The sequence below is a fragment of the Stenella coeruleoalba genome (genome assembly GCF_951394435.1).
Source record: "Stenella coeruleoalba genome assembly, chromosome: 8".
Taxonomy (NCBI): Eukaryota; Metazoa; Chordata; class Mammalia; order Artiodactyla; family Delphinidae; genus Stenella; species Stenella coeruleoalba.
In genome coordinates this window covers 12,702,736-12,728,302 of record NC_137154.1, presented here as the reverse complement: position 1 = coordinate 12,728,302, position 25,567 = coordinate 12,702,736, and the positions used below count along the sequence as shown (strand labels likewise).

Below are 25,567 nucleotides of genomic sequence, written 5' to 3'. Positions count from 1 at the left end.
GGGGACGTGGGTTTGTGCCCTGGTCCGGGAGGATCCCACATGCCGCGGAGCGGCTGGGCCCGTGAGCCATGGCCGCTGAGCCTGCGCGTCCGGGGCCTGCGCTCCGCAATGGGAGAGGCCACAACAGTGAGAGGCCCACATACCACAAAAAAACAAACAAACAAAAAAAGCCCTACATTTTATTTCTAAATACCAGGAGCAAAGTTAGAAGATCAAAATTTAAAAAGATATCACTTATAATAGCATACAAATATGCAGTTCTATGAAAAAAATTATAAATCTTATTGGGAGACATTAAGGAGGACCTAAGTAAATTAGAGAATTAGACTATATTAATAGATGGGAGAACCTGGTATTGGAAAATTCTCATTTCTTGTCAAATCTGATCTATAGATTCAATGTAATCCCATATATTTTTTAAGCATCACAAGCCAATTCTAAAATTATATAAAAAGGTAAGAATAGCCAAGACACTTTTGAAGAACGACAATATGGGAGGACATGTCTTTCCAGAGATCAAGACTGTTTTAATGCCATGTGGTGTCATTAAGAAAGGGTGGTATTGGTGCAAGGACAGACAAACAAACCCTTGTATAAATGGACACGCAACAGGGGTAACACAGCATATCAGTAGGGAAAGGAAGTTCTTTCACTAATGGTGGTGCTGGAAAAATTCATCAGTTTATCCAAGCACAACTCTCTCAGTTGATCAAACAATTTACTTCATGAACCCAGGAAAGGTGATGCTAGATAAGAATGAGATATTACCTTTAAAGTAGCCATAGTACTGGAGGTGATGGTACATAAAGTCTTCATAGGCCTCAGGAAGAGTCTGTGAAACGACAGGCCATCTCAATCAAGAAAGTGCTTTCATAATTGTAGAGAATTATTATAACAGCCTGTTATAAGAATAATACTGACTCTTAACGAAAATACACAAGCACTGTTGCAGAGGACACTATACCTGAGAACTTCTGTAAACAAACGATGTGAAAGACATTTGTGCAAATTATTCTATCTTTGGGATCAAGATCTCCAGCCAGAAAAAGATGCCACCAGAATATACCTTCGGATCTAGTATTGGATTTCTGTGGAGTGCCTGGAGAGGAGTGTGTACCGACCTGCTGCTTTAGCTCTGTTTCCAAAGCTGGGAACATGTTACTTCTGCATGGTATGCTGAAGACCTGTCAGTGACACCGGCATCCAGCAACAATCCCTGACCAATTTCCAAAAGGGCAGTTGATTACATAGGAGAAGCTAAAAAACCAGATTAGAACAACTGAAAAACTGTAGAAATTCACCCACGTCCCCTCCCTCCGCTTCGCAGCTCCCACGCTACTTTAGGAAACCCTGCGGTACCGCTCCGTCTTCCCTGCCAACCCAACCTCTCCTCAGATAAACAGGGACCCGCCACGAGGCCCGATGCGCACCTGAAGAATCTGGGAGAGCGCCTTGTCTTCCAGCCTCCTCCTCCGGTGGCGCCAGGACCCCTGCTGGCCCCATGCTTCTTTCCCCACCAGTGAGGGAGATGCCCCCCACCAGGTCGCCTCAGGAAAGTGAAAGAAAAGGGGATGAGGGGTCCGGCGCAGTCGTCTCGGGGTGGGTGGAAAAGAAAGGTCAAGAGCCCGGAGAGTGGGCTCTGAAAACGGAATTCAGGGATTCAGGGCTTCCTGGGCAGGGAGAAAGTGGCGAAGGGCAGTTTCCCGGAGAGTCGCGGGACGGGGCGTAGAGATCTCTTACGACTGCAGAGGGAAGGTTGCTACCGCCTCTGCACCCCGGCCCGTCCGGGGCAGCAGGGGTGCGTACGGAGCCTGTGGCGACAGAGGAGCGTGAGCGAGGCGAGGGACACGGTCCGCAGGTAGAGAACCAGTCGCGCACCGACCACAAGACACTCCCGTCACGCTCACGCGACACTGCTTTCCTCTAGGGCCCCAGTTGCCTAGCAACCACGAGGCGGAAGCGGGAGGGCGAGGCGGCTGGGCGCTTCCGGAGAGCGAGGCTCCGCCTCCGAGGAAGGGGTGGGGAACAGGAGAAAAGTCGAAGACTGGCGTTCAGGTACCGAGGATTCACATTCCTCCTTTCCTACAGTATTGCAGCCTGGCTTCTGGGGATTAGAAATTGCATTGATGGGGACTTCCCTGGTGGTCCAGTGTTTGAGACTCCGTGCTTACACTGCAGGGGATACGGATTCGATTGCTGGTTGGGGAACTAAGATCCCGCATGCCCCGTGGCCGGGCCCCAAACAAAAAAGCAGCTGTTCCTCAGCTTTAGGAAACTGTTGAGTATTGCTCAAACGGAGCCGCTTCCCCTCTTTCACCTTCTCTCCATCCCATAGCTAGAACTGATAAATTACCTCCTACATTGAAAACATACAAGTTAGTAAATTAAAACCACACATTTTGACTATCAAATTGTCAGATTCTAAAAAACGCTCCTTTCTGGCAGGAGAGGGACAAAGGCACTTCGTCCCTGTACCAATTCCCAGAAGTCTGGAAAACTGGCACTTAAAGCAAAAGCTTTAATGGCTAGTTGACAGCCTCTATTTCCAGAAATATGCTCTACGCAAATTACAAGAAAAACAATTTTATTTTTTAAAATTTTACGGTACATTTTTAAGAATTTGATTTTTTAAAATTTATTTTTCTCTTTCCTGCATTGGGTCTTCGCTGCAGCGTGCGGTCTTTTTCTAGCTGCAGCGAGCGGGGGCCACTCCCCGTTGCAGTTGCGTGGGCTTCCCATTGCAGTGGCCTCCACCCTGGGAGCATGGGCTCCAGGCACGAGGGCTCAGTAGTTGTGGCTCGCAGGCTCTAAGAGCACAGGCTCAGCAGCTGTGGTGCACGGGCTTAGCTGCTCCGCAGCATGTGGGATCCTCCCAGACCAGGGATCAAACCCGTGTCCCCTGCATTGGGCAGGTGGATTCTTAACCAATGCACCACCAGGGAAGCCCAGAAAAACAATTTATATACAAAATGGTCACCGAAATACATAACGGTAAAAAACCAACACACAAGCATACATGACACTGATTAGACAATTATATGCATATAAATATACTAGAATAAAATTCTAACTATTGTTGTCTTTGGTTAACTTTACATGACTCTAAGTATACATAACTTTTGTAATTAGTGGAAAAAATATAAAGCACCTTTATTTTTTTCACAATATTAACCACATTACATCATTCCCAGGATTTAAGTAGGCCAAACACTAGCTAATATTACAGACTACAAGCTCCAAAATTTAAGTCACACCTTCTGGTACTAGAGGCCTGTTTTTCTAACCCCGTCCTCGCACCCCGCAACGGGCTCAAGATCCTGATGCTTTTTTTTCCTGGAGCTGTTCTTCAATGTTTGCACATACCTTACACTATAGTTGATTAGAAAAAACAATTGACTTAAAGTAAGTCTTGGTTACATAATCGTGGAGTTAACAGGCAAAACAGGAGCAAAAGAATAATCAATCAGAAGTATAAAAAAAGCTTTATTAGTGCATATATACAAATTTACAAGGTCAGAAACTGGAGAAATACAAACAGCTTTAAAACACAATTTGCTTTTTCTTCAGTTTAAAGTGACTTTTACCTGATTGCGATACAATAGAAAGTACAGAACAGTAAACTGCTTTTTAAATACTGGAATTTTATGGAGAATACATTCACACATAAATGGAAGGTGAACTTTGGACCAAGGTAAGACAATGGAGACACATCAGTACATACAGTGGCTTTTGTTACATTTACTGCCACATACGTGAGGAGGAAATTCTCAAAATCAAAGACGCAAACACCTGCTGCTGCTGCCACCTCTACTGTAATTTAAATATGCCACCTAGTATGTGAAATGACTGAGCTATCTTTATCAGTTCTAGAATTTGTGAGAAAGAATACTCTGAAGAGTGTGGCCATCTGTTAGAACAAGGTGAACGACTTGATGTATCTCAGCACTTCAGGGGTGGCAGACTAGAGGAAGAGGTCAGAAAGAGATTCCTATAATCCCAGTTAAGCAAGGCAAAATATAGAGCTGCTTTCTTAATTGCACTTGTTCTGAAGAAGTTAATGAGAGAGAGCGTGCCACACTAGGAACTACAAGAGCCTCTATGAGGCAGGAAAATCCTTCACTTTTCTTCAGTGAGTCCTCTACAGAGGTGTCATACGCATGAACCACATGTTCCAGACTGATGAGGTTAATGTACCTAACATGCTGAGTTTGCCAGTGTGAGAATAAAGGCAGCCAGGTCAGAGCATTCAGTCACCTCACCTTTCAGCAAAACAGAAAAATTACATTTCACAAACGTGGCAATTTTGTACGTGTATACTCTTGCCCAGGAAATTCATCATATGCTCTCCCTCATGACATTTATAGTTTATTGACAACAGTAAGACTGGTTAAGACTCGGAAATGATTAAAAAAACAAACAAAAAAAACAGTAATAAAAATTTAAAAAACTATGTGTTTGGAGCCATTTTTCTTCTCTTCAGTCTTGCTCGCCAATCTTCAGGAAGGGCTTCAAAATTAGCATTTCTCTCTGCCATGCCACTGTGAAAACAACGTAGATTAAATTAGTTCACTGGAAAGAAAAAGAACGAAAAAGTGTTTATTTCCTAGCAAATAAAAGCTAACTGAAACCGAAAATGTGATATATTTTATCTATGTTCATGAAAATGTTTCAAGTTTCTCAGCTAAGTACCAGCGTTATTCTTCATCAAATTTCTTAATTGATAGGTCAACCAAACACACACAAAGCACTCTTCTCTATAGTTTTATTTATATGTGAGTGCATATTTGTTTTTATATCTCCCCAGCAACCACTGAAGCCATACAGAAGGAAAATAACACATTCTTGTAAAAGTATTTCTTGGTCCCTAGGAGTTATGATTCTTTATCTTAGATATATTTAACACATAGGAAGATATATTTAACTCTTAACATACCATCAGGGACCGTTGGACCTAACATTTTTGAGACTCTCTTTTGATCAGTTCTAATTAGGATTGATCTCTCATGGCTTATTCAATCATTTATAAAACCGATTAAGACTCAGATTCTAGGGAATGCCCTGGTGGTACAGTAGTTAGGACTACATGCTTTCACTGACGAGGGCCTGGCTTCAATCCCACAAGCTTCGCAGCACGGCAAAAACAAACAAAAACTCAGGTTGTAACTTACAATTATCAGAATGGGTGCCTTAGACCCTTTTATAAATACAAAATGAGCTAAGATTAATTACAGAATCTTTGTGACTTCCGATCATCTTGAAATAGTTTGTTATTTCATCACTGTAGGAATTAATCATTAGTCAATTCCCAGCAATATTAAAAAAAGATTAAAATAGTAAGAAAGCTGAAGAATAATGGAATCATCTACAACGATGATACAAAAGTTAAATAAATCATCACTAATACCACCCCTCAGCTTTCTTATTGTGTTGCCCAAAACAGTGCATCTCCTTTCCAGGAAGTAAAAAAGAAGTCTGGAGACAACATCTTCATAGTCTCCCCTACCGCTCTCCAATATTATACAATCAGATAAATGCCAAGAGACAGAGGCACTGTAGATTCTAACTGTGATGGTAAAATTGACTGGATAAGTAAAATCTCAGACTATGAGTGATAAGAGGACCATAATCTAGATGAATCTTCTCAAATTCAAGACTGATGAGTGAACATACTGAAGGAAAACAACACATTCTTGTAAAAGTAAGGAAATGTAAGGTCAAAAAGGAAATACAATAGTCTCACTGAAAAGAACAACCTGGGACTTCCCTGGTGGTCCACTGGTAAAGAATCCGCCTTACAATGCAGGGGATACGGGTTCGATTCCTGGTCAGGGAACTAAGATCCCACATGCTGTGTGGCAACTAAGCCCGAGCACCACAATTACTGAGCTCGTACACCTCAACTAGAGCCTGTACGCCGCAAACTACAGAGCCCACGTGCTCTGGAACCCACGTACCACAACTAGAGAAGAGAAAACGAGTATGCCCCAACTAGAGAGAAGCCCTCGCGCCACAACGAAAGATCCCACATGCCTCAACAAAGATCCTGTGTGCTGCAACTAAGACCCAACACAGCCAAAAATAAATAAAATAAATAAATAATAAATAAATCTGAACAACCTCCTTCACCCAATATTTTGTAACAAGAACTGGGACCATCGATCGCATTTTCCTTAGAAACCTTTCAGGTTTTATACTGCTACATGCTAAAATTTATTTGATAAGGTTCATAAGTGGGACAAATGCTGAAAGCAGGTGTGTAGTGGCTGGAGAGAAACAGATATTTTAGGAACAAAAAAATTCACTGGAATGACTATTCCAATTAGTGTTTATGGATCTAAGAATGAAAATGTTTTGAATTATGAAGCAAAGATGGCTATCCTCTCCCAATTTTTTTGTTTTTTTGGCCATGCCGTGCAGGATCTTTCCCTGACCAGGGACTGAACCCGGGCCCCTCAGCAGTAAAAGCGCAGAGTCCAAACCACTGGACCGCCAGGGAACTCCCCCCAATATTTTCATAAGTACTGCATTTATGGAGGTTGCAAGTGCAAGAACCAGAAGTAATGATAAGCTAGAACCTATCAGAGATGAACCTGAAATCTGGCACCATTTATGAGAGGAGTATGTTCCAAGTTACGCATGACAACTGAGCAATTAGTTGCATTCAAAGAATGTTGCTCATTTCAGTATGTGTACCTTCAAAAACCATGAAAATAAATAAAAATTTGAGTTAGCTATGTTTAGATTCTTACTAAAATTTCTAATTAAGTTTTCTCCTCTTTATTTTTTATGTCTGTAAATTATTTGAAATATTTAAAAATATACATATAGAAGAGTCTCTTGGAGCTACATGGTAAATGGGGATGACTATTTTTCCCCATATGCTCAGGGTTAAGATAGCTCTTTGCCTAAGAGGAACAATCAGTGGGAAGTATTACAGATTTGATGTTTCTGATTTTGAAAAAGGCTAGATTATAATTTTTATAGGGAAATAAACATTTCTATGAACTAAAAACTACTTAGGTAAGTCTGTAAAGGAATCAAATTAAGGGCTATGATTTTAAGAACATGATGGCTCTAAAACCACAGCTACAACCACCACTATCCGCGCCATCTATGGTTCTTTCTTTTACCTGACCAGCTGCTGCTGTTTCCACTCTTCAATTCGCTTCTGTGCAGTTGATTCTCGGTCCTCTTCACTGGAACTAGAATTCTCCTCTTCATCTAGCTCACGCTGGATACTCTGCCACTTCTTTACCAGAGATGGCATTTTGGTTTTACTCTTCTTTGCCTGTAACAAAGGAATATAATACATAAAACAAGTGCATGAGTCCTTCACATGAGATCAGGATCTTTTCCTTAGTTCGAAGGAATAAGTGAACTTCAAAATTAAAGGAACAGAAACACCAAAAATAAATACCATTCTAAGTTCTTGCCAGAAATTTCTACCAACTATAAACTTAAAGCTTGGTTAAAAATCTAAAAATTGGGGGACTTCCCTGGCGGCGCAGTGGCTGAGAGTCCGCCTGCCAATGCAGGGGACACGGGTTCGTGCCCCGGTCTGGGAAGATCCCACATGCCATGGAGTGGCTGGGCCCGTGAGCCATGGCCGCTGAGCCTGCGCTCCGCAACGGGAGAGGCCGCAACAGTGAGAGGCCCGTGTACCGCAAAAAAAAAAAAAAAACTAAAAAAGTGTAAATGTGGTGTTTTATGAAATCATGTCAGAAACATCTTCTTTAGCCTTATTCTATGAAATTCAAAACTCTTGCCCTTGTCTCATTTTCTCAGAATTACAGTGTACCCGGGATTTCCCTGGTGGTCCAGTGGGTAAGACCCCATGCTCCCAATGCAGGGGGCCTGGGTTTGATCCCTGGTCAGGGATCTAAATCCTGCATGCACGCTGAAACTAAGAGTCTGCATGCCGCAACTAAATATCCTGTGAGCTGCAACTAAGACACAGCACAGGCAAAATAAATAAATTTTTTTTAAGAAAAAGGAAAAAAGAACCACAGTGTACCTTTTTACAATTTTAAATGGATGCAGTGTTCACATCAAGTGAGACACAGTGCTGAGAAACAAATGACCAGCTTTTCTGGAAAGAGCCAACAGAGTCAAAGGCAACTATTAAATATGAAAAAAGCAAAGAGGTATATCAAAACATTAATGATGAGATTAGTTCTAAGAGGAGATACAATAATAAATTTTTCTATCAGCTTAACTTCATTTTCTAAATTGCCTATAATAAACATAATCTCACAGTAAAAAAAGCTTGTGATATTTATTACATATCCAACATGGCTTGCTCTATCACTACCTTCAGAGTTCTGATCAATGGCACTCTTTAGCAAAGATGCTTTCCCTGACCACCCTATCTACATGAAACAGTACCACCTCCCAAAGGTCACTTTCTGTCCTCTTACACTTTTTTTCATTGCATTTTTAAACACTGAACATATATCTGCTTATCTGTTTCTGCAACCCAGTCCCCCCATACCCTCTCCAAGCCCACCAGAAAAGCTCTACAAAAGCAAAAGCAGAGATTTTGTTGGTTAGCTACTGAACACAGAGCTCCTAGAGAGAATGCCTGACACAGTATGTATTCAAAATATACCTGCTGATATTTGTGATTAGGTCTTTGAATTTAGAGAAACACTGTATTAGACATTGATAAGAACCACTTTTTATCCCTGCGGTTTTGAAGACTTGGCCAGGTTACACTCTAAACGTGACAAGCAGGCACTCAAGCGATAGGTGTGACTGAGTGCTGTGCTCCTGTGAGGATCGGGTATAAGGACCCAAGCTTTTTTTCCGGCCTGCACTTAAGAGAAAACACATTTCTTGATTAAGTCCCCAAAAGAGTTGAGAAAATCAGCTTAATATTTTCAGTCTTTTAAAATTACTTGGCTCCTTGCTCGATACCCTATTTTGACTGTCACTGACAGTTTTTAACCTTCTGGGGAAATGCCCATCTATAGTGCTTAAACCTTCTGCTCCACACACCTTCCCACATTCCATTCTGTCATTTCACCTGTGGTACAACCTGACCCACTGCATATACACCCTTCCAGCAAGCTCCAACATAGCTCATCTGGGTTAGCATGGAACCAACTGAGTAAAAAGTAACATGAATTAATAACGGTCACCTGTGCATAGAGGGCTCACTGGGGTTACAAGCTCTCGCCGAACGTCTCCAAGTATGATTAAAAAACATAGATCTAGGTAGAGTTGTGCTTTCATTCTGATTTCCATAGGATTTTGAAAATTTGTAGTGCATTTCATTTCTATTTGTCATGGGAAAGTACTTTATGTTTCAGAAGTTATGTACTGCCGATCACATTCAAAACCATGGATCCCGAGTTGCACTGGCTGTTTGAACACGTTTTTAATATGGGAACACTGCAGCCAGAGGAATAAAGATTAAATGGCTAGAATGCCTTTTTTTCTAGTTTATTTTCTAGTAAACCACACACAAAACTCTTCAGCAAAAATATCGAAAATATACACTGGTCTTAAATATTCTTGAACATCAGAGGTACTGAGTATATATCTTATATTCTTTTTTTTTAAATTGGGGTATAGTTTTTTACAATGTTTGTGTTAGTTTTCATTGTACAGGGAAGTGGAGTTCCCTGTGCTATACAGCAGGTTCTTATTAGTTACCTATTTTATACATATCAGTGTATATATGTCGGTCCCAATCTCCCAATTCATCCCACTGCCCACCCCCCCCCACACTCTCTTACATCCTTTAAAAATGGCCGGTAACACTAAAGAGATGGATCATTGTTTTCAGATAACAGGTACATAAAAATGACATATTAATGTAGAATACTGGATTTTCAAAACTATTATTTATATGACTATAAAAGCATGATTGGCTAAAAAATTACTTGTTGAATGAATGGAGGTGGAAGTAATTATCTCTCTTCGAAGACTGGAGGCAGGGCGCCAAGGAAGGCTTCGTAAGAGAAATGATTCCTGGGCACTGATCATTCTAACAATTTAATTATAAAAGAATGAATAGTAGTGGGACTGGTAAACAAAGTAAAGACACGTAGGTGGTCAACAGTATGTTGGCTCAGGAGACCTGTATGCGGTAGAGTAAGTTGTCTGACAAGAATCTAATTCAAGACATTATCCTGTCACTGTTGATTTTTTATAACACTTCACTGGGAGGGGAAAAGTTGATGAGAAAGTTTCTTTAGGTAATTTAGGGCATTCAAAGTGTTCATGAGGATGATGTCAGAAAGATGGCGGACTATGAAGCTCCAAGCCCTTGTTTCCCCATGGAAATATTATATAAACAAATAGAGACTGACTAAAATGGCTTTGTGGGAACTCTGGAAACCAGTCAAAGATCTTGAGCAACCAAGAGAACACCCAATCAAGAAAAACCCACACTAAAAACAGGAAATTTTGTGGCATGTTTGCTTGCCCTTATTCCACACACCCTCCCCAATGTGGTTGGGATGAAATGGCCCAATTCTTAGTTCTCCCCCTCCAGGTGGAAGGAAATAACTGGAATGTCTGATATGTTCTAGACTGTCTGTGGTTGCCTTAGGGACTGGTTTCAATACTGTCTTAACTTGGAGGTCAGCCAGGAATGGTGGCATATTTTGGGTCTCAGGTTGGAAACCGTGAAAGGCAGTAGCAGGAGCTGCGGCATGTGAAAACCACAGTGGGACAGAAGTCATGTGGACAGATGGGGGCAAAAGATCATGGGCAGAGGAATACAACAGAACATATAAGGCTCACAGAAGAAGCAGGTGTGACTCTCTTAGGGAAATTAAAAGTAAATACACAAGGGGAAAGGAAAACAAAAAACAGCACATGTCCAGGTAACACATATGCCCAGGAAAGGCCTGAAAAAATGTTGCACTTTCATGTTGGACTCATTAATGAAGGTTTTCCTCCATACACAGTCAGTGTGCAAAGACTGGGAGAGTTTGTTGTTTTTTCTAATGTGCAGTTTTCAACCAAAGATCACAAAGCATACAAACACATACTGGAACTTCCCTGGTGGTCCAGTAGGTAAGACTCCACACTCCCAATGCAGGGGGCCCAGGTTGGATCCCTGGATGGGGAACCAGATTCCACATGCATGCCGCAGCTAAGAGTTTGCAGGCCGCAACTAAAAGATCCCATGTGCCACGACTAAGACCCAGCGCAGAAGAAAGAAAGGTTTCAGATTTACTAGACAAAGACTTTAAAACAACTGTCCTAAATGTGCCCAAAGAACTAAAGAAAAACACAAAGAATGAAAGGAAATCAGGAAAATGACGTGAACAAAATGAGACTGTCAACAAAGAGACAGATATTATTATTAAAAAGAACCAAAGAAATATTCTGGAGCTGAAAAATACATCAACTGAATTGAAAATTCACTATTTCAACAACAGACTCCAATAGGCATAAAAAAAGATCAGCAAAATTGATGATAAGTCATTTGAAGTTATTGAGTCTGAAGAGCAAAAAGGAAAAGAATGAAGCAAAGTGAACAGAGTCCAAGTGACTTATACGACATCATCAAATGGACCAATATATGCATTATGGGAATCTCAGAAGGAGAAAAGGGCAAAGATGTTATATAAGAAATAATGGGGTTTCCCTGGCGGCGCAGTGATTAAGAATCTGCTTGCCAATGCAGGCGACACGGGTTTGAGCCCTGGACCGGGAAGATCCTATGTGCTGCGGAGCAACTAAGCCCGTATGCCACAACTACTGAGCCTGCGCTCTAGAGCCCGCAAGCCACAATTACTGAGCCTGTGAGCCATAACTACTGAAGCCCGCGTGCCTAGAGCCCACACACCACAACAAAGAGTAACGCCCACTCGCTGCAACTAGAGAAAGCCCGCGTACAACAACGAAGACCCAATGCAGCCCAAAATATAAATAAATAAATAAATAAATGTAAAAAAACTGAGGGAGAAAAACTAAGATATTCGTAGATAAACAAAAGCTGAGAAAATTCATTACCACTAGATGTGCCCTACGAGAAGTGCTAAAGCATGTCTTTCAAGCTGAAATGAAAAGATGCTAGATAGTAACTTGTCATACAAAAATATAAAGTTCTCTGGTAAAGGTAAATACAAGAACAAACATAAAAACCAGTATTATTGTGATACTGGTTCATAATTTTTATTCTTCTACAGATTTTAAAAGACAAAAGCATAAAAAATAATTACAAGTCTACATTAATGGGTACACAGTATATAAAGATATAATCTGTAACACCAATAACATAACAGAGTGGAGGTGCGTCTGTATAGGAGTTTTTGTCTGCAATTGACTGTACCAGTTTAAAATAGATATTACATGTAATTCCTACCATAAGCACAAAGAAAATAAATATAGAATATACACAAAAGGAAATGAAAAAGAAACCAAAATGTGTCACTGAAAAATATCAACTAAACATAAAGGAAGGCAGTAAGAGAGGAAATGAGAGATAAAAAAGCTATCAAGACATACAGAAAACAACCAAAAGGAATACCAAATCCTTATCAGTAATTACTATAGTAAATTATTAATTTACTAATGTAAACGGATTAAATGCTACAATCAAAAAACACATACTGCAATGGAGCAGGACCCTATGGTCCCTTCCTGTCATGTCCTTGGCCTACATTTTGTCTGTGAAAAAACTTCAGCCAAAGAATAAGTTTAATTAGGGACATCCCTAGTGGTCCAGTGGTTAAGACTCCATGCTTCCACTGCAGGGGGTGCAGGTTCAATCCCTTGTTGGGGAACTAAGATTCCAAATGCCGAGCAGCGCAGCCAAAAAAAAAAAAAAAAAAAAAAAAGTTTCATTGGAGAAATGAGAAAATGCAGAAACAAAGGAAAACAGTCAAATGAGACCAAGTAATAAATGTTTAGTCATTAAGCATAGTTAAGGACCTTTAGTTCCTTCTCAAGAGCTATAGATAATATTCTGAGCCACATCCTGTGAGCCGTCTTATACTGAAACCCCCACCAGGTGGAAGATGTTAACTACATGATGACCAGACTGTAGCCATGACATAAGCTGCCACAATTCCAAGAAGTGGTCTCAAGGAAATGGGAACAAACTGACCGTGGAACTGAAGATTAATTGTACGTAAAACAATCACGATGCTGATCAGGCCACCGCATGACCAATTTCAAGATGGACTGTTAGAGCTGACAGTGCTGTTTCTGCCTGTAGCCCGCTCCCTTCACCTATGAAAGTTCTTGTCCACTGACTGTAAGTGGGGGGAGTCGGCCTCTGGACAGGAGTTCCTCCCTACCCCGGGTTGCCAGCATCAAAAATAAAGCAAACTTCCCCTTCCGCCAACCTTGCCTCTTTACTGGCTTCTGAGTGGTGAGCAGCTGGAACCCCCACTTTCTTTGGTTACAATACTGGCAGAATGGATTAAAAAACAAAATGCAATTGAAACTGATCATGTCTATAAGAAATTCATTTTACATCTAAGGACATACACAAGTTTAAAGTGAAAGGACAGAAAAACACATTCCATGAAAATTGTAACCAAGAGAAAGAAGGGGTAAGTGGATTACTACAAGACAAAACAAAAATTAAGTAAAAAACTGTTAAAAGAGATAAAGAAGAACATTACATAATGATAAAAGGGTAAAATCATACCACTTAAAATAGCACGCAAAAGAATAAAATACCTGAGAATAAATTTAGCCAAGGAGATGAAAGAGTTGTACACTGAAAATTATAAAACAATGCTGAAAGAAATTAAAGACCTAAATAAATGGAAAGGAATCCTGTGCTCACAGACTGAAAGATTCAATATTGTTAAATAGGTAATAAGACCCAAGCAATCTACAGGTAAATGCAATCCCTATCAAAATTCCACTGGCCTTTTATGTAGAAATGGAAAAGCTGACCTTTAAATTCATATGAAATTACAAGGGGGCCTGAAGAGCCAATATTGAAAAAGAAGCACCAAGTCAGAGAACTCACACGTCTCAAATTCAAAACATACCACAAAATTATAGTAATCAAAACAACGTGGTGCTGGCATATAGACCAATGGAATAAGCCCATATGTTTATGGTGAACTGATTTTAGATAAGGTCTACCATTCAATGGGGGAAAGAATGGTCTCTTCAACAAATGGTCCTGGGACAACAGGGTATCACACTCAAGAGAGTGAAATTGGATCTCTACTTGACACCATACAAAAATTAACTGAAAATACTGTCACTGTTTGCAGATGACATGATACTATACCTAGAGAAACCTAAAGATGTTACCAGAAAACTACTAGAGTTAATCAATGAATCTGGTAGAGTAGCAGGATATAAAATTAATACACAGATATCTCTTGCATTCCTATACACTAATGATGAAAAGTCTGAAAATGAAATTAAGAAAACACTCCCCTTTACCACTGCAACGAAAAGAATAAGATACCTAGGAATAAACCTACCTAAGGAGACAAAAGACCTGTATGCAGAAAACTATGAGACACGGATGAAAGAACTTAAAGATGATACAAACAGATGGAGAGCTATACCATGTTCTTGGATTGGAAGAATCAACATTGTGAAAATGAGTATACTACCCAAAGCAATCTACAGATTCAATGCAATCCCTATCAAACTACCAATGGCATTTTTCACAGAACTAGAACAAAAAATTTCACAATTTGTATGGAAACACAAAAGACCCCGAAGAGTCAAAGCAATCTTGAGAAAGAAAAACAGAGCTGGAGGAATCAGGCTCTCTGACCTCAGACTATACTACAAAGCTACAGTAATCAAGGCAGTATGGTACTGGCACAAAAACAGAAACAGTGATCAATGGAACAGGATAGAAAGCCCAGAGATAAAGTCATGCACATATGGTCACCTTATCTTTGACAAAGGAGGCAAGAATATACAGTGGAGAAAAGACAGCCTCTTCAGTAAGTGGTGCTGGGAAAACTGGACAGCTATGTGTAAAAGAATGAAATTCTAATACCATACACAAAAATAAACTCAAAATGGATTAAAGACCTAAATGTAAGGCCAGACTGTAAAACTCTTGGAGGAAAACACAGGTAGAACACTCTATGACATAAATCACAGCAAGATCCTTTCTGACCCACCTCTTAGAGAAATGGAAACAAAAATAAACAAATGGAACCTAATGAAACTTGAAAGCTTTTGCACAGCAAAGGAAACCATAAGACAAAAAGACATCCCTCAGAATGGGAGAAATTATTTGTAAATGAAGCAACCGACAGAGGATTAATCTCCGAAATATAAAAGCAGCTCATGCAGCTCAATATCAAAAAAACAAACAACCCAATCCAAAAATGGGCAGAAGACCTAAAGAGACATTTCTCCAAAGAAGATATACAGATTGCCAACAAAGACATGAAAAGATGCTCAACATCACTAATCATTAGAGAAATGCAAAAAACTACAATGAGGTATCACCTCACACTGGTCAGAATGGCCGTCATTAAAAAATCTACAAACAATAAATGCTGGAGAGGGTGTGGAGAAAAGGGAACCCTCCTCCACTGTTACTGGGAATGTAAACTGATACAGCCACTATGGAGAACAGTATGGAGGTTCCTTAAAAAACTACAAATAGAACTACCATATGACCCAGCAATCCCACTACTGGGCATATACCCAGAGAAAACCATAATTCAAAAAGACATATGCACCCAAATGTTCACTGCAGGTGTAATGAGGTGTGACTGCTTAATGGGTATAGGGTTCTCCTCTGGAGTTATGAAAATGTTATGTAACCAGAGAGAGGTGGTGGTTACACGACAGTGTGAATATACAAAGTGCTACTGAATTTATACTTTAACTATCACCTCAATAAAACAAAAATTTTAAACTAAAATGTAAAGAGAGGTTTACTCTACCTTATCTTTCTTTCCTTTTTTTGTCTTCTCAGGTGCTGGCATTTTGGGAGCTGGTGGTGGTGGTGGTGGTGGGGGAGGAGGAGGAGGAGGAGGTGGCGGCGGCGGCGGCTCTATAATGGCAGTGGCGGGCACAGCGCCGCGGGCCTGGACTGGCTGCAATGTGGGAGCAGTCACTGCCACTGGGACGGAACACTCAGCATAGCTCATAATTGCAGGAGCTGATGCCAGTCCTAAGTAATTGGACTGTAGGCTCATTCCTCTGGCCTGATGACCCATTCCTGTTGCTGGATGGCTAACTGATAGTGCCTGGTGTCCAATCCCTGTTGCCTGGTGACCTAGAACAGAAAACATAAAACTATAAAAAGGACATCGTGGGGCTTCCCTGGTGGCGCAGTGGTTGAGAATCTGCCTGCTAATGCAGGGGACACGGGTTCGAGCCCTGGTCTGGGAGGATCCCACATGCTGTGGAGCAACTAGGCCCGTGCGCCACAACTACTGAGCCTGCGCTCCGCAACAAGAGAGGCTGTGACAGTAAGAGGCCCACGCACCGCGATGAAGAGTGGCCCCCGCTTGCCACAACTAGAGAAAGCCCTTGCAAGGAAACGAAGACCCAACACAGCAAAAATAAATTAATTAATTAATAAACTCCTACCCCCAACATCTTAAAAAAAAAGAAAAAAAAAGGACATTGTGACACAGCCAAAAACAAGAAGGAGGAGGAAAAGGAAATTGGGAGTTAGATCACCTACAAAGTGATTCTAATATACCCCCCCGTCAAGAAACACACAAACCACCCCCCCAAAAACAAACAAAAAACCCAGTCACATTTTCTGGTGTTCTGAATATTTTAGCATTAATGTACTTAAACATCAAGATCAATGATGTTGTGTAAATGCTCAGAAAACAATCTGGAAGGATATATGCCAATGTTAACAGTGGTTTTTAGTAACTGAAATAAATGCACATAAACTGTCTTTGCAATGAAAAGCCTTTAACATTAATTTATGATATCTAATTCTGGAAACAAAGATAATACACTGATGAAAATACATTTTAATCACAATGCTTACCTGTAGCTACAGCTGATTGGCTGTAGAGGACCGGAGAACTACCAATGGTAGCTGATCTCTGAACTGCTGCAGTACTAATTTCTGTAGCTTTTCTCTTTATTGCTTTAGTGGAAGGAGAACTAGAGATGGTACAGTCAGCTGAAGTCTGAAACAGAGATTCTAGTCAGTGGCTGTAGCCCCTGGTTAAGTACCCTCTTCTAAAATAAAACATGTAGGGACTTCCTTGGTGGTGCAGTGGTTAAGAATCAGCCTGCCAATGCAGGGGACAACGGGTTCAATCCCCGGTCCGGGAAGATCCCACATGCTGCGGAGCAAGTAAGCCTGTGCCCCACAACTACTGAGCCTGCGCTCTAAAGCCCGCAAGCCACAGCTACTGGGCCTGTAAGCCACAACTACTGAAGCCTGCTCGCTGCAACTACTGAAGCCCATATGCTCTAGGGCCCACATGCCACAACTACTGAGCCCACGCACCTAGAGCCTGTGATCTGCAACGAGAAGCCACTGCAATGAGAAGCACGTGCACCACAATGAAGAGTAGCCCCCGTTTGCCACAACTAGAGAAAGCCCGTACACAGCAACAAAGACCCAACACAGCCCAAAATAAATAAATTAATTAAAAAAAAATAAAACGTGTCAATCATGCCCCGGTCATCCAAAACTTTTCAGAATGCCAGATGGCATTTCTCACCTGGCTAGTTACAACTGTGGTTTGTGCTGAAGGTTTCAATGGAGTATCCTCCTCCGTTCCTGGAGCAGGAGGCTCCTCACTTCCTTCATCCTCCATCTCGACCTCCTGGATCTCACCATCTTCTGCAGGAGGAGGAGGAGGGGGAGGGGGAGGCGGGGATTCTGGAGGTGGAGGCGGAGGCGGTGGCATTTCCAAAGGTAATGGAGGTTGAAGCACAGGCACATTTGACTGAAGAAGGGTCCAGAACGGAGTAAGTGGCATGAGTGATGAAGAAGAAACTTGGCCAGAAAAGGACTCTTTACAAAGAGAACCTATGAAAACAAATAGGAGTCAGGGAAAAAGCAAGACTAAAACTCCATGAACACAGAAATGTTCAACTGATTATATAGACAAAACCTGTCCCACAGACATCTATTCTACACTGATGTCACTGAAATATTAAACTCAGTTCAAAAATGACTTCCATGAAAAGATAAATTTATAAAATTTACTGTTAGCACTCGCCCCAGCTGTGTTATACTAGTCTTGTTTTCTGGGTACAGATTTATGGCTGAGTAAATGAAGCAACATCACATCAACTTAATGAGAAATTCAGTCATCTGAACCTGAAGTTTATTTCAAAGATACACAACTAGAAGGCAACATTCTGGGGTCTTCTTTATTTCAAAAGTGAGTGAATGATGTGCATTTGCAATACTGATTCCATGTACTTTATCTTTTAGTGAGCTAGATAAGTAATTAAGGATGACCCAGAGAAGTACACATTCAAATCACACAAACTCTCCCCATTTCAATTAATTTGGGTTACTAAGTTTCAAAAATCCATTTGCAAGGTGGTATTGTCAATCCTATCATTCCTTCACACCTTTGTGTGAATTATTCATTTACTAAATCACAGCAACAAATGAGAGAGGGTAATTTTTTATTCCTGTGATGAGAAAAGGGAAATCAGGGAGCATGAATCTTCAAGGTAAATGATAATGATAAATATAACACAGAGAAGAGGTGTTTGAAGATATGGAGGATTTGAAATGGCTGCTGAAGTTAAGAAATTATAGCTGAGGAGCTGCAGGGTTAGCTTTCCTCAAAATTTGCAAAAGTCATAGTAAATTACTACCCTTTCTCTGCTGGGAAAAGATTTAAAGATTAGAGAAAATAGGAAGATATACTTACTTGCAGCCTTCCCCATCCCTCTTTATCGTCAATAGGGAAGTTTCACAATATTTGGGACTATTAGATATATATCCCAGGAATGCTGAAGGGGATTTTCTCCCTAAAATCATAGAATTTAGGAGTAGAAGAGACATGAGAAATCGTCTAGTTTACCCCTCTCATTTTAAAGGTAATGAAACCCAGGAGGGAAATGACTTGCCCAAGATCATATAGCTCTTAGTGGTCAAGTCTGACCCCTAGTCTAGTGATATATATATATTTTTTGGCCGAGCCGTGCGTTTTGCTTGCAGGATCTCAGTTCCTCCACCAGGAATTGAACCCGGGTCACAGTAGTGAAAGCTCAGAATCCTAACCACTAGGCCATGAGGGAACTCCCCTAGTGCTATTTTAACAAGATGTCCTGGTGAAATATCAGGAGTCTAAGAGCGTTAGAAATCTCAAATTTCACTTCTCACGGAGTAGAGATCCAGATGCCGTCACCTGTCAAATTCCATGGTCAAAGCAGTAGATTAAATAACGACTCTATTATCAAAGGCTCTAGAACAAGGATAAGGCCTTTTACCTTACTTTGCTCAAAATACAGCACACTGGCACTCAACAGTGTAAAACCAAAGCAGCCATGAACCATTTGGCTTTCAGAATAGCTTCACTTTTTTACGGAACAGGTAGATGATACATTATGTAAGAGACTTGAAGAACATAATTCACACGGTTACTCTAATTATTTTGAGAAACTGCTTACTACCAAGGAAAAGGGAACTGAAAAAAATTCACCAGAAAACAAGAATGTAGTTTTCCAGCTAAAAGACTTCAAGTGTCTCATTAAGCTTTATGAATCTCTACACTAACTGGTAGACAGTTTGGGTATGGGCAGGCAGTCTACTACATTACATAATAGTACATCAAGACTACATCAGAACTGAGGAAGTAAACACTGAGGATTAATAACTTATTAAACTTCCTTTTACTAAACCAACCATAATATATGGTAGGTAAACAAATTTGTCAGATTTATATGTTGGCAGGTTTCTCATCTAGAAGCATAATGCAATACTGGTATGTTTATGATGGTGAGAAGCTGCTATGCAGAGGAAATCAAGAAAACACAGCAGGTTCAAGATTAATAATGTGGTTTACAACCTTCAACAAAGTTAATCAGAAATAATTGAGCTTTCTGTAAATAGGAAACAAACTAGACTTGATAAATTTAGATCATACAAGGAGCACTTTTAGAGTTAATATTTGAATCCTGAACTAAGTTTACTCAAAACATAAAAGCTGCATCGTAACACTGAAAATTATCTCTTTTAGCTTAAATACAAAGAATTTTGAGAAATCCTAGTTTGAATATCCATGGATGTCATATTACATACTGCTTCTCTTCATTTCTAAATTTAACCCAGTTGAGGTATTTTGCCATTTAAGAGAACATTAAGTCTGAAGTCCAAGGAGAGATTAAAATAGTATATACATAGCTTTTATTATGTGCTAATAAATTTTTTAAACTACCAAGCTTAAAAACAGAATACCGTGAGGATACAAATGTTGAATTTTCCAAGAACATATTTTTTCTATGAATCTTTACTTCTATATAAATAGAAAATCAGGCTTTCTTTCTTATATAGGTAGGCTTCCTTTATTGTTTTCCTATACTCCCCCAAAAGTATTATTGCTTAGTATTTTGAGGCAAAAGGCCAGTTTATCAGTTTAAATCAAGAAATTATTATAGAAATAAGACTTTTTGGAAAAGCAGCTTAACTTAACCTGACAAAAGCCCAGCAAAACAGACATGTTGAGTATCTTGAAGTATCACTCATCTTAAGAGATATAATGTCAAATTCAAACATGCAACAATGAACAAGGATTAAAAATGAACAGAACTTTGAAACTTTCTTGCTCCTCAGTGTATATGTTTTCTTCTTTAAAAGATGATTTTAACCACTGTTGGGCTGACAAAAAGCAAGCATTATACACTTTCTTTACAGGCTTAAAATAGCGATTGGTATTGCTCTTCAATTCCAAAGACCTTAGTACAAGATTTGGATTTTATTTAGATCAAGTTTATCATGTGGTTTTAGTAGCTCTCAATCAAGAGGCTCAAAAATATAAGCTGGTTTACCAGTGGCTTTTTCCTTTATCAGACAGTACCAACTGCGTGTCATTAACAAAGGGAGAAAGTAACTTAATGTTTAACTCTAAGGTATTCACACAACACTTAGCATTAGCAATTCAGCTTTAGAACATATAAGAAGGGACATTAGACACTGGTCAAGAAGGGAATCACCAAACCAGAACCACCATCAAGCCTCTTCAGGTCACTAACTATTAAAAAGTAAATACAACCAAGTTACTAGATGTATCTACTATTCACTACCCAAAGAATGAGAAAGTAATCTAAAGAAAATCTCTTCATGAAAATGGTACACCCTGTAACTTAAGAATTTTTTTTTCTGAAATATGAAGTAGAAAACCACTTTTTTGCTACGTTCTAAAATTATCTGCAGTCATAGGTGCCTATTTTGAGTGACCTGATAATGATTCTTAGGCTATTTAAGAAGTTAACAAAATCATTGGTACATGACCATTTTTATTTCGTACACAATCAGAACTTTTCTACTGGGATTAGGGAGCCAGTAGAATACAAAATATTATTTTTGATTAGCAGAGGACGTAAGAATTCAGCTCTTCACTCCCATCTTACAAAAAACTATCTTTTTATCCTCAAAGGTTTGTGACTTTGTTTTTTAATTAAAAAAAATTGTAGTTTGATTTACAATGTTTCAGGCATACAGCAAAGTGATTCAGTTATACATATATATATTTTTCAGATATTTTCCATTATAGGTTATTACAAAATATTGAATATAGTTCACAAAGGTTTATGACTTTAGAAATCATTCCACAACACTCTTACCTTCACATGCTATCATTTAAACAAACATCTACCAGTTTTTCAGATTGAAAGGCTGTTTGTTCATCACAGTCTTGACTATGCTTCATTAGCCACTTATTTTTGTCATTCCAAGAAAGATGGGACTTCGAGGAAAAAAAACAATGTATCTTCTTCCATAATAAGGAAATCAAGCAATGGTTCTTCAGATTCTCAGAGTAAATGAAAAACTGTGAAATGTGAAAGCCTTTTTTTTCTTTTTTAAATTTATATAACCAGGGCTTCCCTGGTGGCACAGTGGTTGAGGGTCCGCCTGCCGATGCAGGGGACGCGGGTTCGTAACCCAGTCCGGGGGGATCCCATATGCCGCGGAGCGGCTGGGCCGTGAGCCATGGCCGCTGAGCCTGAGCGTCTGGAGCCTGTGCTCCGCAACGGGAGAGGCCGCAACAGTGAGAGGCCCGCACACCGCAAAAAAAAAAATTACATAACCAAACTGAAGTTCCCTAAGAGTACTTTAACTGGATTGAGCCATCTTAATTGTTTTATACGAGAATATTGATGATTTGCAATGATCAATTATTTTGCTTCTCTGAAACAAGTATGGTCCTAGTTTCACAGCATTTATTCAGATCATTTTGGTTTGTAACAACCATACTTCCTACGAGATTAGTGAAGTGTAAAAATGAGGTTGCAAAATCAGCAGACTAAGTGCTCTACAGAAAGGCAGAACAAATCTCTTATTACTCCACATAAATATCGACAATTTAAATAACTGGTTCCTTAGCATTAATTAGAATTCCTGTTATTGGAAATCCACAGCTTCGTCTGTGGCATGACAGAACAGTTATAGGACAATCTTTTAAAATCAAAATACACCGGCTCATAATTTTACTTTTTAGCAGAGTCTGGCTGGTATCAATACTATGCTTATTTCCAACTAGTCACTACCTTAATTTTCTTCAATATAAGCCCTGCATTCTTTTTTTTCTTTTCCTTAGGGCAAGCCATTATTTTTTAGTTAGAAATTTATGTGATTATGATTTAAATTGTTTTCTTTTACATGTTAATACAAGTCTTTTTTTCCTCTAAAATAATTTCTCTCCAATTAATATAGGGTAAATTGTCCCACCTGTGGAATTCTCGGAAGAGTCTGTAGAATTTGAGTCAGTGCCAGTTTTGTCTTTCAAGGTCTGTTTAGGAAGAGTCTCGTCTCTACTTTCTTGTGCTTGGCTTTCTTCCTCTTCCTCCTCACCATCTGGGAACTCCCACTGAGACTCGCCCGACTGTTCGTTTACATAGAAATATCGTCTATGATCCCTAAATTACAAGAAAGAAAACACATGTTTTAAGACCCATTCTCCTACAAAGACACTTCCATTTGGTCCTGTCCCAGGACAGCAGTCTGCTCTCACAGGGACGAACCTCTTCTTAATGGACTGCTATTCACAAAGGCAACAAAGAGCTTTGACAATTGAGGATGGAGAACCAAGGATAATTCAAAGCTATTTGCACTGCCAGCAGCTCTGTGAATACAGCCCTGAGCCCTCTCACTCCAACAGATGACTTAGAAAAACACCTCTCACATCTTTTTTTTTTTTTTTTTTTGCCAATGCTTAACAGGGTTTCAAGTTTCATTAGCAAAGGGACTCAATCTCCTAGAACACTAATTTCCCTTCCAAAGAAGAGAACGAAGTTTGCGAAAGGTGACTCTTCCCCTCTTGAACCGTGGAATTCACATTTCATACTCTTGATACCAAACACAGTGAAAGCTAAAGAGAGGGAGAGGATCTGGGAGCTGAAAAATAAAAGAGCAAAGATTTCAAATAACGAAAAAAAAATCAAGAAAAGCCAAATATAAAAAGAAATGTTTTCATCTGACCTGCTGGCAGAAGATAGTAATCTTGTTCTTCATTCACATCTTCAGCCACGAAGCTTTCCTTAACTTCACCGAGGTTAATCAGGAGTAGTTGCTTCCAGAGGTCCTGTAAAGCGCACAGAGCTCTCGCATGCGCTTAACCCCCAAGCCCGCCCTACTCCGTGCAACAACACTCTGGAGTAAAAACCAGCTTTGTCCAATCTTGGGAAAAAATCCGTTACATGGAACACTTTAGACATTGCTTTTTGTTTCTCCAACGTGTGGCTGGCCCAAACTCTGCAAGTGCTCGGGGTGCTCTGCCTGCCCAGCACCGCTAACGCAGCTGCTCTCAGTCTCCAGACAGGCTGTCAGGTCGTCAGGTGGTGGTGATCACAAATCAAGTCTGAGATGTCAAAGGTGAAAGGTGAAAAGGGGAGAAGAGTGCGTACCTGTCCCAGTGGCAGGACCAGCCTTTAGGAGTGGCGTTTATTTCATACTGTTTTAGTTGTTCTGCTGCATCCTGAAGTTTTCGTTTAAGGTAGTTTCCATTAAGAGCCCCTTCCCGCCAGTCTGCAATCCGTGTCTAAAATAAAAAAGCAGTAAGTTAAAGACTTATTATTATGTCAGGAGGCAGAGGTAAAAGGAACTTAAGTCTTCTGGTCCGTGATGTATACTCTGGCAGCAGACTAGACCAAACGGGAAAAGAAATCCCAGCCTAAAAATCTTGTTTGCTCTTCAGAGTTCTCAAAAATGAGACTGGACCCCAGTACTGTCAAATCTCCAACATCTGTGAAAATGAGTAGCAGTAGTTTTGTTTTTCTCTTTGGACTATATTAAGATGGTTCCCCAGTAACTTTATTTTTTGGGTGGATAGTTCATTCAATTAAGTAATGTTATTAATCAAAATTAAAGGTTTAGTTCTCAAGGAAATCAGTGAGCTTCCTACAGGAATTCCTTACCTAATCCTATTTATTGTAAAGTACACAGGTTACAAATAGGATCCAGAACTTCTCTTTTTAAGTAGACCTGTAGGGAATTCCCTGGCGACCCAGTGGTTAGGACTCCTCGCTTTCACTGCCGTGGGCCCGGGTGTGATCCCTGGTGGGGGAACTAAGATCCCAAAAGCTGAGTGCCACCCCTGCCCGTGCCCCGCCAAAAAAGTCTATAATGCTTTAACACTTATAAAGTTCTTTCAACATTATGTGGTCTCATCATCACTATGAACAGAATTTTAATTTCTTAGAAAAACAGAATATATGCCAATTCAAGGGGGTTAAGTATCATCATCATACACAAACTCTCAGTATTTATTTCCATAATTATGTTTTGCTTTGGCTAATACATAGTTTTATTTCCTGGGTTGGTGGTTCAAATATACATCAAGATTAAAAATTTAAATTTAGGATTGAAACATAAATAAGACAGATTCCTCACACACACAGCATTTCATTCAAACGTTGACTGTTTATACTAAAAATGGCTAAATTACCTCAGTCTGTAAAAGCAGCACATGAAAGTTGGAGATGGACTGCCTATTAATGCCTAAGAATTCAAATTTACTTGTCAGGGTATTTGCCAGTTCTCCAATCTGAAACTGTAATGCAGGGAAGAAAAAAAAGGAAAAATAAAAACAGAGTCAGCAAAATTTTATTATGTAAAATCTTTCATTTATTGTTGAAGATACTAGAAAAATGGGTCTGCCTATAAACAGCCTTTCTCACATACCGCAACTAGTTATGTACAAGATAAAACCCTAATTTACAGTAAAATAATTCACATAACAAAGTGTTAAATAATGAGACAAGGTCAAGAGAAATTAGACGCACTATCTACTCTAATACGATATGGAAGTTGAAAATAGGTCCTAAATGACATAACCCCCAATATTGTGCAGGCCATCATTTATCCATTACTAATTGCTTACACTAGCCCCACACTGAACAAAATTAATTCTCCCAGTCCCATCTACACGGCTGTACACTAGCTGGTGAGTGGACAAACTCTTTCAAGTCAAAAGAATATGCTAAGTGGTTTTTC

The 25,567-nt window shown here is 39.8% G+C and overlaps 2 protein-coding genes across 11 annotated transcripts in view; both read right to left on the bottom strand.

Moving 5' to 3' along the window:
• The window catches only part of AGBL2 (AGBL carboxypeptidase 2), a 43,224-nt gene extending 41,688 nt beyond the window's left edge, over window positions 1-1,536 (bottom strand). For 3 of the 4 annotated variants that reach the window (XM_079930902.1, XM_079930904.1, XM_079930905.1), the window contains exons 1-3: window positions 1,431-1,536; window positions 1,122-1,257; window positions 769-832 (exon numbers count right to left, since the gene is read on the bottom strand). In XM_079930902.1, coding sequence (XP_079787028.1) covers window positions 769-832; window positions 1,122-1,157 — 100 coding nt within the window. In that variant the 5' untranslated portion in view covers window positions 1,158-1,257; window positions 1,431-1,536. The remainder of the gene's footprint in view (window positions 1-768; window positions 833-1,121; window positions 1,258-1,430) is intronic. The other variant, XM_079930903.1, reaches the window with a different exon arrangement.
• Window positions 1,537-2,574: 1,038 nt separating this feature from the next.
• The window catches only part of FNBP4 (formin binding protein 4), a 39,142-nt gene continuing 16,149 nt past the window's right edge, over window positions 2,575-25,567 (bottom strand). The window contains exons 10-17 of one of the 7 annotated variants that reach the window (XM_079929738.1): window positions 25,020-25,124; window positions 23,980-24,113; window positions 22,805-22,992; window positions 17,613-17,923; window positions 16,925-17,069; window positions 15,855-16,189; window positions 7,131-7,288; window positions 2,575-4,538 (exon numbers count right to left, since the gene is read on the bottom strand). In XM_079929738.1, the coding sequence (XP_079785864.1) occupies window positions 4,448-4,538; window positions 7,131-7,288; window positions 15,855-16,189; window positions 16,925-17,069; window positions 17,613-17,923; window positions 22,805-22,992; window positions 23,980-24,113; window positions 25,020-25,124 (1,467 nt within the window). In that variant the 3' untranslated portion in view covers window positions 2,575-4,447. Of the gene's footprint in view, window positions 4,539-7,130; window positions 7,289-9,140; window positions 9,394-15,854; window positions 16,190-16,924; window positions 17,070-17,612; window positions 17,924-18,785; window positions 18,886-22,804; window positions 24,114-25,019; window positions 25,125-25,567 lie in introns of those variants that run through there. The other 6 variants (XR_013829486.1, XM_079929739.1, XR_013829488.1 and 3 more) reach the window with 6 other exon arrangements.